The following is a 14715-nucleotide window of genomic DNA, read 5'->3' on the forward strand; positions in this document are numbered from 1 at the left end:
CACATCTGAAAATTACTATTTATCTTTTAATATAAAATAAGAAGGTGCAAACGAATCATTAAACCTAAAACAGGGCACCATATATAATTTCCTCATTAATGAAACTATTAAAAGAAAAATATGACAAAAATAAAATATGTATGATCATGTATGCGTGACATGTAAAAAATAAATAACAACTAAACATTTTTTCTAATCATATATGGCATGTTAAATGCATATATGAATAATTTCTTGAAGCAACATGTAAAAAAATGAAAACTAAAACGTTAATTGAGTCTCCAGGGAATCAATAGATGAATTGTTTTTTTTAGTAATGTAATTATGTTTCTTATAGTCCCATTATTCTTAAAGTGAAGTGAGTAGTAATGCATGTGTGTAATTTTATTTGTTTTATTTTCAGATTGCATTTCCCAATTTAAAAGAGCTGCATGTTTGGAATTGCAACAATATCAAGTATCTCTTATCATCTGCCATGGCTCGAAGTCTTGTACAACTCAAGACATTAGAGGTATGGAGATGTGAGAACATAGAAAAGGTAATAGTTAGTGATGAGGAATCAGGTGGTGGTGGAAGCAAAGCAATAATATTTGAAAAACTAGAATCTCCTCAGCTTAAATATCTTCCAAACATCATAAAGTTTTGTGGAGGAGATTGCATTGAATGTCCATTGTTGTCTAGACTGGAGATATGGGATTGTCCTAAACTGAAGGAATTTATAAGTAATTCCATGGGTACAAGGACATGTACTGCTAGTGAAGAAATGGGCATCATGGTAGCATCTAAACAAAGCTTCTTCAATGACAAGGTAATACTTTCGTACTAATTATCTTTTATTTTTTTATGATTAAGTTCCTAATTTACAATTTTAGCATCTAAAAGTAATTGATTTATAATTTATTTAAAAATACTATTTAAATTATTTTATATAGATATATTTATTAAAAAATAGAAATATGTTATGAAAAACTTACAACAAAAATAATTAAATACAATTTGTTCCCTAAAAATTAATACATGTATTAGCAAATTGAAATTGGTGTCCAACCATACTACTTTTAATATATTTTAAACTTTCAACGTTAATAATATAATTAAAACTAAATATATTTTAAATTTTTGACATTAATAATAGAATTAAAACTAAATATAAAATATGTTTAACACAATAAGGTCATGGAAAGCTTTGAGACTAAATTGTATTTAAACTTTTTGTTGTCAGACTTTTTAATGGTACTAGTCAGATGTATAATATGGGAGACTAACTTGCCAAAATACATTTATATGTCACAACATATTAAAAATTTTGTAACTAATTAATGCTTTTAGACACTGATTTTTTAATAACAACATTTGTATAGTGATGTGTTTTTAGTCACAAATTTTGAGACATTTACAAAGATATGGTAAAAATTAAGTTAATTCTTATGCTTATGCTCATTTAACTTTTGCTACTAAATACAGTAAGTTGACCCAAAAAAACAATTGAAAATATGACAATCCAATAAAATATATATGTATAAAAAAACTTTTACCATAAAAAAAAACATAAAACTCCGATCTTTCATGCCCACACTTTCTTGAAGCTCTCTTTTTTTTCCCTTCATTTTTTCTGGCCTCGCACAAGTCTCTAGCTCCAATTCCAATAGTGCGAGGCCTCACTTTTCATCAGCACCTTTTTTGGTCGCGGGGCCTCAACTTTAGGGTCTTTTACCCTAATTAGTTCTCTTAATATAAATTTGCTTCTCCAAATATAATGTAACCAAAACAATGTAATAGAAAATCACAAAAAATAAATAAACTAGAGCATATCTATATTTTTTTAATTTCGGTTTTATTTATTAAAAAATTTTAAAAAAAGCATACAAATAATATAATCTAACTAAAAAGTTAATAACAAATTCTAATAATTAAATTTATGAAGCTATATATTATTTTCGGATGCAATATTTAAAAATTACTAAAACAATTTAGTCACAATATATGATATATTGTTATAAACTTGTATATATTTAGAGAAAACAAATTAAAAAACTTGTTATAAACTAAATGAGTACAAAATACTTGAAAACCAGAGGAAAAAAAGTCAAATGCGCTGAAGCCTAAATTGACCGAATTATGTTTATATTTATATAACCAAATAAAAGTGAGTGACTACTCATCACAATTTATAGTAGATATTTTTCTTTCTAAAAAAAACTACTCTATATGTTTTTTTATTTGTTTTCTTAAAATATACTAATATTTGTTTCATTATTAAACAGATTATTATTTGTCTCTTTTTTTTAATATGTTTTTATTCATTATTAGATACAAGCAACGTATAATATCACGTTTCTTAATTTTATTTATAGAATTTATTAATTATTTTTATTAAATTTATATTAATGTTATATAAATTTTGAAATAAGTATCATATTTTAATTAAATAATTTATTTATTTTTGTTTAAGTTTATGTTTGTTATAGTTTTTGAATTTTGGAGTGACAACTAAAAATTATATATTATATGTTTACTGTAATATTAAATATCTTATTTTAATTTGTTTAATTATTTATTATTTTAAAATAATTATTATTGTAAAATATCTCAAAAATATCATATTTTAAATTTTTTATTTTATTTTATTTAAGTTTATGTGTTTACAAACTACCGTTAAATATAAGAATATTCTGTTAAATATAAGAATATTTCATTAAAGTTAATTTTAAAAAATAAAAAAACCGTTAAAAACAAGAATTTCCGTTATCTACCCACTTATTATATAAAAGAGATGTATATTCAAACTCCTCACACATTTATATAATTAATATTTTCTGCAATTAATTTTCTAATACTAATTCTAGCCAATTTGATCCACAACTTGAAAAATAAAATTAATATAAAATTTAAAATCAAACAATTAGATTAGTGAACTTATATATATTTAGAGAAAACAAATTAAAAAACTTGTGACCACTGCTTTTAGGCACGGAGTTTTAAAAAAGCATACGAATAATATAATCTAACTAAAAAATTAATAATAAATTCTAATAATTAAATTTATGAAGCTATATATTATTTTCGGATGCAATATTTAAAAATTACTAAAACAATTTAGTCACAATGTATGATATATTGTTATAAACTTGTATATATTTTGAGAAAACAAATTAAAAAGTTTGTGACCACCGCTTTTAGGCACCGAGTTTTTATTAAGGGTAAATAGTATATAAAAAGTTCGTCTTCTAGATTCGCATATAGTAAGAACTTATTAGATATTATTTGCTAATTTCAAAGAACTTAAACTTTCATAAATAGTATATAATGTGATATTTGATGATAGATAAAAAGTTTGGGAATAAATTTATATTAAAAGAACTCGTTAGAGTAAAACAAGACTAATTTTTTTATTTATTAGGTGGCATTTGAAGATGATGTTAAAATTTATAAGACAAATATATTATCAGCAAAAGTATAGTGAAAATTCACTTGCAACATAAATTGAAGGAACAAAAAGGCATGTTAAATGCATATATGAATAATTTCTTGAAGTAAACATGTAAAAAATGAAAACTAAAACGTTAATTGAGTCTCCAGGGAATCAATATAGGAATAGTTTTTTTTAGTAATGTAATTATGTTTTTTGTAGTCCCATTATTCTTAATGAAAGTGAAGTGAGTAGTAATGCATGTGTGTAATTCTATTTGTTTTATTTTCAGATTGCATTTCCCAACTTAAAGGAGTTGAATGTTTGGAATTGTAATAATATCAAGTATCTCTTATCATCTTCCATGGCTCGAAGTCTTGTACAACTCAAGAGTCTAGATGTATTTGAATGTGAGAACATAGAGGAGGTAATAGTCGGTGATGAGGAATCAATTGGTGGTGGAAGCAAAGCAATTGTATTTGAAAAACTAGAATCTCTTGAGTTTAAAGGTCTTCCAAATGTTATAAAGTTTTGTGAAGGAGATTGCATTGAATGTCCATTGTTGTCTATACTGGTTATAAAGAATTGTCCCAAAATGAAGGAATTTATAAGTAATTCCACGGGTACAAGGGCATGTACTGTTAGTGAAGAAATGAGCATGGTGGCAACATCTAAACAAAGTCTCTTCAATAACAAGGTACATATATATATATATATATGATGCGTGCAATGTTGCATGGTTTATAAAAGTAAATACTTACTGCAATTGACAATTTTAATTTGATAAAATTCATTTCAATTGCCACTGTACATTTAAAATACAAATTAATAACATGTAGTGTAGTGTAGTCAAAATCTTTATTAATTGCTTTGGCAAATGAATTAATTAATAATGCACTTTTAATATTTTTGTTTGTTTTAATTTGTAGGTAATTTTCCCTAACCTAAAGGAATTGGAAATTGATTTGAGTGGAATAGTAAATGAGATATTTGAGATTACGAGTAGTCAATCTTCTTCACTAATCTCAACCTTTGTCCCCAACCTTTCCAAACTTAAGGTAACTTGCACCTCTCTTGATAAGCCAATTGCTATATCAGATGTCAAGTTATTCCTTCACAAATATCACAATATTCATACACTTGGATTGAGTGGATCTTTCGTGGATGGACAACAACAACAACCTGGTGATGAATTGATCAATAATACAAGTTTGATGAAACTAGATATTTACTCTGCTCATAAACTAAATCATCTGTTTGGGGACCCAGAATATGCTCAACCATCCCATACTATTCTCTTTCAAAATTTAAAATCACTATCTGTGGAGGATTGTAGCAGATTACAGAGCTTTGCACATTCGTTTATGTCTTTCCAAAAATTGGAAACTCTGACAGTAAAAAAATGCAATGGGCTGACGTATTTATTCTCCTCCTCAACAGCAGCCACTCTGGTACAATTGAAAGAAATGAGGATAATAAATTGCAGAAGGATGAGAGAGGTTATTAATACAGATTATTATAATGATGAGAAATGCAAAATAGAAGCAGAGACTGAACACCATCACTTTGTTTTCCACACACTGCAGAGATTACATCTTTACCATTTACCAAGTCTCCAAAGCTTCTACTCAGGAAATAAAGTTATGAGTTTCCCAAATTTGGAATATTTATCTCTGGGTAATTGCCCAAAGATAAGGAGATTTTCACATGGGATCATAAATATCTCTACATCATTGAAGACAATCAAGGTTGACGGTAAAAAAGTAAAAATATGGGAGAGAGATCTTAATACAACCGCAAGAAGACTTTGGAAAGAAACGGTAATTAACTTCATTAATCAAATCCATTAATTTATTTTAATGTTTTGTTTGCTGTAAATTTTCCGTTATACTTAATTGTTAGCTGATTAATTTAAGAGAGTTAATTAAGCATAGCACTTCATTAATATATCTTATACCTTTTTCTTTTAATTACCGTAATATTTACATACCTAGCTTTTCATTGTTTATTAAATACTCATGTCAATTTGTATAATGAGTTGTGATTTTATGATGTTAATTTGTTCATCAGGATGATGGTGATGATGATGAACACTGCCAAGGGAATGAATGAAGCATTACCCTAATCAAGTTTCTTCTATCTTTTCAACCAGGTAATTATTAATGACAGCTTCTCTCTGTAAAACTATATACTTTTACAATTTGTTTGTATTTTTTTATATATAAATATATAATAAACTCTCTTTTTTTTTGTATTTTATATCAAAATTGCCTTAAGCTAGAGATATGTGGTTTTATGGCTGTTGATTAAAAGCTCTGTTTTTGCAATGAACATTCATTGCATTTTCTTTTGGTTGTTTTCTGGACATAACTAAACACTGTTTGGATAATTTTTGTGGTATTTGGTTGTTGGGTAGATCTCAAAGGCACTTGAAGAACTTGAGAAAGCAGCAGCAGCTAAAGCTTGATCACTCATCACTAGAGAAGCTAGAATATGAAATCATTCTAGAATAATGCTAAAAAACTTTAAATAAATTCTTTCTCATGGAAAATGAAATCATTTCCATAGAATAGAATAGAATAAAAATACTTGTTTCAATTAAATGTTTGGAACTGTAAAATTGAAACTCTTTTGGGTGGTGGCACTTTGTTTAATTAAGCATTAAGTTTCAAGAGTTTATGGGTTTACTATCAAATCATAATTTGACACAATTTTTACATACAATAATATAATGCAATGTGATCTCCTAATGAATAATTTCCTTTTCTATTGATAAATAAATATTTATTAATTTGAGTGGTGTTTTACATTTTAAAAACTTCCATTTGCGTGTTTATAAATATATAAATAAAAATTAGTTTGGTGGATAGATAATGACACTTCACCATTAAATTTTTTTATAATCATTTCATTTTACTTTATTATTATTATTATAAATAATAAAAAAAATCCTGAAATTATAATATCTGATACATTTTTATATGGCTGTAAAAAAGAATATGTGATTTTACACAAATTATCTAAAATAATAATAATAATAATAATTTATAATGGCCTATTTTTTTTTAATTTACATGAATCATATTCTAAAACAATAAAAGAAACTTTAACAATAAAGTTACGAACATCAACAACTACATGTATATTAAATATAAATAGTGTCTTGTATAGGATTTAGTTATCATTTCCATTAGTTAGAGTAGAAATAATATAATTAAAGAAATTACACTATATAAATAAATAAATAAATAAAGGTAGAATTGCAAGTCAATTTTGGTGTGTGACCTAATCGTCATCTCTTACCATATCCTAACACAACATTTAATTTTTAAATTGTTGAGATTTTTCTTTTATTTTCTTTTTTTAATAATTTTTAATTAGTATACCCTTGTAGAACATGGAAATAAAAATCTATATTATATGTACATGAGACAATTTTTTTTATAGTGGTTTTGATTTAAGTCGTACCAATGGGGTTCTTTATTGTTCTCGACCCGTGAACAATTTTTAGCGTGATTTTATTTTATAATTGTGTATATTGTAGTTGTTTAGAGCATTTGTAAATTTTCAGAAAATTCTGAATAGTTTACAGTACCGAAAATTAGGTTCAAACATGTTGTTTTCCACGTGTTTGAACCTAGTTTTGGGTAATGTAAACTATTTAGAATTTTTTTAAAATCACATTGATGCTCTAAATAGCTACAATATACACGGTCATAAAAAAAATCACACCGAAAATTGTTCAAAAGTTGGGAATACTGAGAGCTCCGATAAGAAAATTCTTCTATATATATATATGGGAGAATTCTCCTATAGGAGCTTCACTTTAAGCCTTAACCGGTGGAATTCTTCACTGTTCTTGACTCGTGAACAGTTTTCGATGCGATTTTTTTTATGACCGTGTATATTGTAGTTGTTTAGAGCATCTGCAAATTTTCAGAAAATTCCGAATAGTTTACATTACCGAAAACTAGGTTCAAACATATTATTTTCCACGCGCATATCATATCATATCATATCAATATCAATATCAATATGATGATGATGAAAGAAACGTTCTTCATCTCCCACGGATCGTCGACTCTGTCCATCGATGACAGCCTTCCGACGAGGCAGTTTCTGCAGTCATGGAAGAAGAGCATCTTCCCCACCGCACCCACTTCCATTCTGGTCATATCAGCCCACTGGGAGACCTCTGTTCCCACCCAAGGACGTCGTGTATCACTACAACATGGGCAAGGCATTGGCTCCTCTCAAGGACGAAGGTGTTCTCATCATTGGCTCGGGAAGTGCCACTCACAACTTGAGAGCCCTTAAGCCCCAGGAGGATACTGTGGTTCCTTGGGCGTTGGAGTTCGATACCTGGCTCAAAGATGCGTTGCTTCAAGGAAGGTATGAGGATGTGATAAAGTATGAGGAGAAGGCTCCCCATGCCAAAACGGCCCACCATCAGCCTGAGCATTTCTACCCTTTGCATGTGGCCATGGGCGCAGCTGGAGATGATGCCAAGGCCAACCTCATACACCATAGCTGGAGCCTTGGTTCCCTGTCTTATGCCTCCTACCAGTTCACTACTCCAACTCCCTAGAATTATGTCACTTTAAGTCCTCAATGTAAGATAGAAACCAACTGATGGAACGTGCTCCTTAGAAGTCCTAATTCAGTGGAAGGATTCACTCGACTGTTACAGTACTTGGGAGGATTATGAGCTATTATTGGACACCCAATTTCTGGAGTTTCACCTAGGCTTACTTACTCTAGGCAGTCAAGACCTATCTAGGTGTGGCAAAATGGTATTTTATGAACTTCATTGGATGAGTTAATCTTTTTTAATGTGTTGTCTTTTCTCTTTGTATCCTATTGGAGGGTTAGTTAGTTAGTTAGTTGGGATGTTAGTTGTAGCCTATAAATAGTAGCCTTATTAGCTAAATGAGAATATTCATTATTCAGATTGTAATTGTGATTTTAGAGAAGAATTTCTCTGTGGAGTTTCCCAGCTTTCTCCAAAAACTTGGGTGGTTGTTTCTTTGTTCTATTTTCCTACTGATCAATAAAGTTTCTATTCATCTTCTACCTATTTTTCTGAGTTGTGTACTAGTGTCTATCAAATGTGTCTTTTATTTTTAACAAAAGTATAATGAATTGCAAAGGCAATCTCTAATTGCTCTTTAGGATTACAAGCATTTATGGGCAGCTGTTGTAGAAAATTGTCCATTGACACAACAAAATGAAGCACAAAATTATTAAGAAATTGTAATTGATCAAGCTTAAACAATAGTCCACTTATGTACTGTGTAACAGAAAACTTAGCTGAAATATAAAAACAAGAAATTATTACAGAAAAACAAAGTAAATGTACTCACATGTCCATGCATCATGATATAATCTGTAGGTGTTCATCATTAGTGGGCCAGGTATTCACACCAGAGAAGGAGCATAAGGTTTCTGCATTAAGAATACAATGATGAGAATGGTTATCCAATCATCTTATTCTTCATGTAATTCAAGCATGGTCAGAGGGAGAAAATTTGAAATCAAATAAAAATCCTGCTATGTTAGAATGTTTATAGCTCAGTACCTTGGGTGATCTATAGATCTTTTCTACATATAATTAGGAACAGGATAGCTTTTGATGGTTTATAAAATAATGTCAATACAAAACCTATGAAAATTTCACAAATTCTAACAACTAATCAGTTTTCTTTCTATGAAAAAATGGCCATAAGATGAACAGAACAAAAGGTTAATATTTTATTATGAATCCTTGAGAACTCATTAAGAGCCTCCTCGAATAAGAGCATGTAACCATATATCAAAAGAAATAGTCTGGACAACAATGCCAAAAAATTTAATTGTTTTTGGCCCAAAATCCCTTCCCAACAGCATCTTGACGTTATGATTCGAAAATTCATACCCAAATATACTTAATCTGGTTAGTTTTCTGTTCTCATTTATTTGATTTGATAGTTCCTATGACATTTTTTAAAAAGCCAACTCAAATCAATTAGCAAAGTCTTGATATAACTCACCATTAAATTAATTGACTGAAACTTCATCTTACTCTCAGCCTTGGGTTGCTTCAAAGTCTTAGCTTGTCCACCTAAAATATATAGAAAAATACAGAGCTTAGTTTATACTATTTTAATTACACAAATCGATGTTTGTAAAAGATAAATCGAAAGGCAAAGAGAAATATAATTTTCTAATCCAATCTAACAACCAGGATGATACAAAAAACATGATAAAATAATATTATACCTATGATACTTATAATATTTATGTGCCGGATATTAGTAAGAACTGATAGTCTGTAAAGGAAAAGGAGAAGAATTAAACTATATATAACCATTGAGATTGTAATATAGAAGAAAGATTAGTAATTACAGTAATAATTATGGAGGTTGTGAAGAAGTAGCTAACTGACATGAAGAACATCACATTCTAAATATACGGTGATGATGGTATGTTGAAAAGTGTATTCATTATGTATTGTTAAGTTTACATTTACGGCAGTTTCTCACCAGTGATGTCTCCAACAATGAGATTATAATTGGCAAATGAGATATCTATCAGAGACATTTTCACAAACACATGGCGCACATCACAGTAAATAGGGTAACCAAGCATACATTTACAAGGGCTGTGATGAAACCATCAGCTTCTATAACTCCAATGCAAAATCATAAGTTTAAAACCATAACCATTTATATTCTCATATAATTCCATAAAAGGAGTTAATGTGAAGAAGCAAAAAAATAAAAGAAGAAGATATTTCTCTATCGACCTTACCAAAGTATCAGAAGCTCCACTGAGAAACAAGAAGAAATTGATGGTCTTTCTTTTCCACCCAAGTGTACATATATCTTAACACAAACAATTGTTTTTCCTCTAATACACTACTTTGTTTTCTTATTTATTAAGGTCTTGTTTGGTAAATCTTAACAAAATATTTTTTTATTTAATAAATTAAAAATTTGACAATCTATATATATATATATATACATATAAAGAGAGCTTCAAAGAGATGATGTGGCACTCTAAAATTACTCAAAACTATTTTTTCTATTTTCTCCTTTAATCTAATTTCTTTATTCATTTTTATTAATAAGGAGATGATGTATCATTCTAAAATTACTCCAAACTATTTTTTCTATTTTCTCCTTTAATCTAATTTTTTTATTTATTTTTATTAATAATTATTTAAACTTTATTTTTTAGATATTTAAATAAGATATTTTTTTAATTAAATACCTAATAAAGTACCCAAAAATAAAATAAAACAAAAACTACATTAAACGTTATTTTTTGAATTAAATACTTAATGAACTAACAAAAAATAAAATAATAAAAAAACTACAAATATATACTACATAATATACTAATAAAATAACATCTTTATTGTCAAAAAAATAAAAAATAACATCTTTGAAGCGGTATATAAAAGATTATCCAAACGAGTAATCAACATTTTGATAAAACACAAGGTCCATGAGTTAATTTTAAAAAATAAAGGGTCCAAACAGGTAATCGGCTAAAATACAAAGTCCAAAATGGTGTGTATATATAGTTTACTTTCTATAAAGAATTTTTAACACTTTGAATAAATATATAGTCCAAAGGTTAATTTTTAAAAATAAAGAGTCAAAACAAGTAATCGCCCAAAATATAGTGTTTAGATAACCAATCTATCTATTCCTATTTTTAACATCTTGACAAAACTTGAGGTCCACAAGTTAATTTTTAAAAATAAAGACTCCAACGAGTAATCGGCTAAAATACAATGTTCAAAATGATGTGAACCCTTACAAAAAAACATAAATTATATATAATTTAATTTTTATAAAGAATTTTTAACATTTTGAATAAATATATGGTCAAAGTGTTAATTTATAAAAATAAAGGGTCAAAACGGGTAATCAGCCAAAATACAATGTTCAAATAATTGATCTATCCAATCCTATATTTAACCTTTTGACAAACACGAGTTCTAAAAGTTAATTTTTAAAAATAAAAGGTTCAAACGGGTAATCGTCCAAAATAAGTCTTACACAAAACATAAATTTCCATATACATAATTTAGGCTTTTTATAAAAAAAAATCACGCAAAGCGTATAGTAATATGATAATAATAATAAAAAATAAATGCACACGTACAACAAATTTTTTGAATTTTATTTTTGGTACTTTAATTATTCATAATTTTTCAAAAATTTGCAAGAGATTTTATATACAATGGACACCATTATAAAAAAAAATTGTATTAAATACGCCCTCACGTGTCCATATAAGGAACATGTTGTACGAATATGGTAAAAAAGAATCTATGTCGTAGCATTCTCCTAAAAGTATTTTAAAATATGTATATTTTTTAATAATTACAAAAGACTACGCGAAGCGCGGTTATGTTTTCTAGTTAAATATAAAATATGTTTGTTTACTATATTTTTATTTATTATTTTTTAAAATTTATTAAATTTTGAAAATAGATTTTTTTTTCATTTTCAAAATTTTTTTAAACCATTTTCAACTTTTTTTTTCTTCTTTTATTCAAATCAACACCTCAAACAAAAAATAAAAAAAAAAGTTATCAAACACGTTTATTATTTTTTATTTTTAAAAACAAAAATAGTTACCAAATATATATTTTTCAAAAATAAAATAATATTTCTATTTTTGTATATAAAAAAAGATAGGTAACCATTTGGTACCTGTGTTTTTACAAAGTATCATCTTAGTACCCGTGTTTACAAATAATACTCATTTGGTATCCTGCATTTTAAAATCGTACATATTTATTACCTACATTTTAAAATCATACATATTTGGTACTCTGTATTTTAAAATTGTACATATTTTATACCCTGTATTTTAAATTGTACAAATGTAATTAATAAAATTTTAACAATTTAATCAAATTACTCTCATAATTGACAACTTAATAATATTGAACAAATACTTTGCAAAAACAAAAAGTAACCAACTAAGTAAATTCCCTTTAAAAATTTCAAAAACAAAAATTTTACGAAGAAAGAGTTCATTTGTAATTGTTTTGGTTGAATAATGTTTTATTATGGAGTTTTCTTATATAAAATAGGATTTTGGACCCTTTTGAAAAATTACTTTTTGTAATTTTCTCATTACAAATTATTTGTTAGAACCCTAAATCTAATTTTAGTCGATATTTTTTTAACTAAAATTATAAATAATTTACCAAACTAATAATTCAAAACAAAAATAAAATTATTCTCATTAAAATTATATTCAATTTTTTCACAAGTCCAAAAAGGATGAAATATGTTTGTGGTGCATTGTTAAAATAATTGACAGGAAAGTTGCTTGTTAATTTCTCATATTCTCTATCTTGACAAGAAAATCAAACAATTTTGAGAGTGAAAGAGCCTATTTTTTAATTGAAACTGCTCCTAATATGAATGAGAACTTGACCACAAAAAGGACAAACAACAGAGTATTTAGCTAAATTAACGACTCAAGAAAGGGACATAACTGAGTTCATCACCGGGCAACAACCAAATATCAAAAATCCATTACAAAATTCATCAAACAACTAAAGAAAACAGCAACAATTTTAGGGTCAAAAACATCTATGATGAGATGACTTAAGATCTAGGCTTCTCCTTCTTCTCCTTGAAAAGAGCCAACAGAGACACTCCAGAGACTTTCACAACCTTGAACCTAACTCCCGGAATATCTCCCACAGCATGACCCTTCCTTCCGAATCCAGCAATCAGAACCTCGTCCTACGATCACAAAACAAGATTTTAAGTCTTTTCTACAAACAGACATTAATCCAAAATGGTAATCTACACAATTCCAAGAGCTCAAGCAATCAAGTAATACTCACATTCTCTTCGATGTAGTTTAAGCAACCATCGTTGGGGACGAAGGCGGCGATCTTCTTGCCGTTCTTAATAAGTTGAACTCTGGCACACTTTCTGATAGCAGAGTTAGGCTGCTTGGCCTCAATACCTCTGTGCAGCACAATGAGTAACAAACAAGTCAGTTTTCGCATCGAACAAAGGAGTGCAAATAAGCATTGAAATGAAATGAAAGAATCTCACATCTTCTCAAGAACAATGCCCTTTGCGTGGGAAGAACCGGCGAACGGCTTCTTCCATTCGTTACCAAGGTGAGACTTCTTGTAGGATTTGTCGGCCCACCTCTGCTTGATACGGTGGCTCTTCAGCTTGCGACCGGCTACGGTTCCACGTGTCTTACTGCAAGAAAAATTGTAGGGCTGGGATTATCACAGTGAAATTTAGAAAAATCAAGCATGTTATCACACACAAGCAGTGTCAATAAAAGACATTACTCGAATATTCCAGTTGTATGACTAACCAAAACATAACATACTCTAAATTGCAGAACAGGATTAGGGTTTATTATATCACAGAGAAATCTAAAGAAAAGAAAAGAAAAAACAACCATACTATCATAAACAATACTCAAATATTCCAGTTGTATCACTACCCAAACTATATCATACTCTCATTTGCAGAACAAGATTAGGGTTTATCACAATAACCACTCTAATGCTACGTAACCAAACGAATACATATTCCATAAAAAAAAGAAGTTCAAAAGTAAGAATTTTTCAACTTATCATAACATCAAAATCTAATGAATGAACCAGAATATTATGTAAGACCATAAAAACGCAAAGGAAGTTTTACACATAGATAGATTAAAGCAGCTGTAAACGAAGATGTGAAAAAATGCGAAGGTAGAACGAAGCAAATCCAATAAAAATGGTATCGTTCTCTGATATGTAAAAATTAATGTAGAGAAGAAAGGAAGAGTGCTTACCCCATGGCGGCAGAGAGAGAGTAAAGCTCTGGAGAGAGGTGAGGGAGGCCTAAATCTGTGTGTGACCTTTCAGAATGGAGAAGGAAAACAAAGCTAGGGTTTTCTCTTTATATCTATTTGCGTTGGGCCATTCGGGCCTTCATTAAATTGGGCCTGACTTTCAGTTTTTTTTTTATTTCTTTTTTTTTGGTCTTTTTTAAATATATATTTGTTTTTTTTATTTTTACTATTCTTAATTATTTTTGTTCAAAATTATATAATCAAGTTTTTTTAAATTTCATAATTACAAAAATAGAAACTAAAGAATAATTTGAAAGTCACTGCATTATCTTAAAATAAACTAAAAAATAAAAACAGTATAACTAAATATCAATCCAAAATAAATTTTAAAATAATGTGAAAACAACACAAAAAAAAGAAAAGCAAAATCATAGATATAAAAAAAAATTAAATTAAATATATATATATTTGACTAAAAATAT

At 28.1% G+C, this 14715-nt stretch overlaps 2 protein-coding genes and 1 pseudogene across 2 annotated transcripts in view; 2 read left to right on the forward strand and 1 right to left on the reverse strand.

Moving 5' to 3' along the window:
- Positions 1–6205, forward strand: part of LOC133781369 (uncharacterized) — a 72561-nt gene extending 66356 nt beyond the window's left edge. The window contains exons 14-18 of the mRNA XM_062220342.1: positions 404–808; positions 3702–4106; positions 4339–5229; positions 5480–5561; positions 5826–6205. Coding sequence (XP_062076326.1) covers positions 404–808; positions 3702–4106; positions 4339–5229; positions 5480–5521 — 1743 coding nt within the window. The 3' untranslated portion in view covers positions 5522–5561; positions 5826–6205. The remainder of the gene's footprint in view (positions 1–403; positions 809–3701; positions 4107–4338; positions 5230–5479; positions 5562–5825) is intronic.
- A 998-nt stretch (positions 6206–7203) lies between these two features.
- LOC133781374 (extradiol ring-cleavage dioxygenase-like) lies at positions 7204–8486 on the forward strand (annotated as a pseudogene).
- Positions 8487–12862: 4376 nt separating this feature from the next.
- On the reverse strand, positions 12863–14390 carry LOC133781351 (small ribosomal subunit protein uS12). Its single transcript, XM_062220312.1, has 4 exons — positions 14234–14390; positions 13489–13644; positions 13272–13398; positions 12863–13167 (listed from the first exon to the last, which is right to left on the reverse strand). The coding sequence occupies exons 1-4, from the start codon at positions 14236–14238 to the stop codon at positions 13027–13029; spliced, it is 429 nt and encodes a 142-aa protein (XP_062076296.1). The 5' UTR covers positions 14239–14390; the 3' UTR covers positions 12863–13026.
- Between the last annotated feature and the right edge of the window lie 325 nt (positions 14391–14715).

Source organism: Humulus lupulus, chromosome 6 (genome assembly GCF_963169125.1).
Source record: "Humulus lupulus chromosome 6, drHumLupu1.1, whole genome shotgun sequence".
Lineage (NCBI taxonomy): Eukaryota > Viridiplantae > Streptophyta > Magnoliopsida > Rosales > Cannabaceae > Humulus > Humulus lupulus.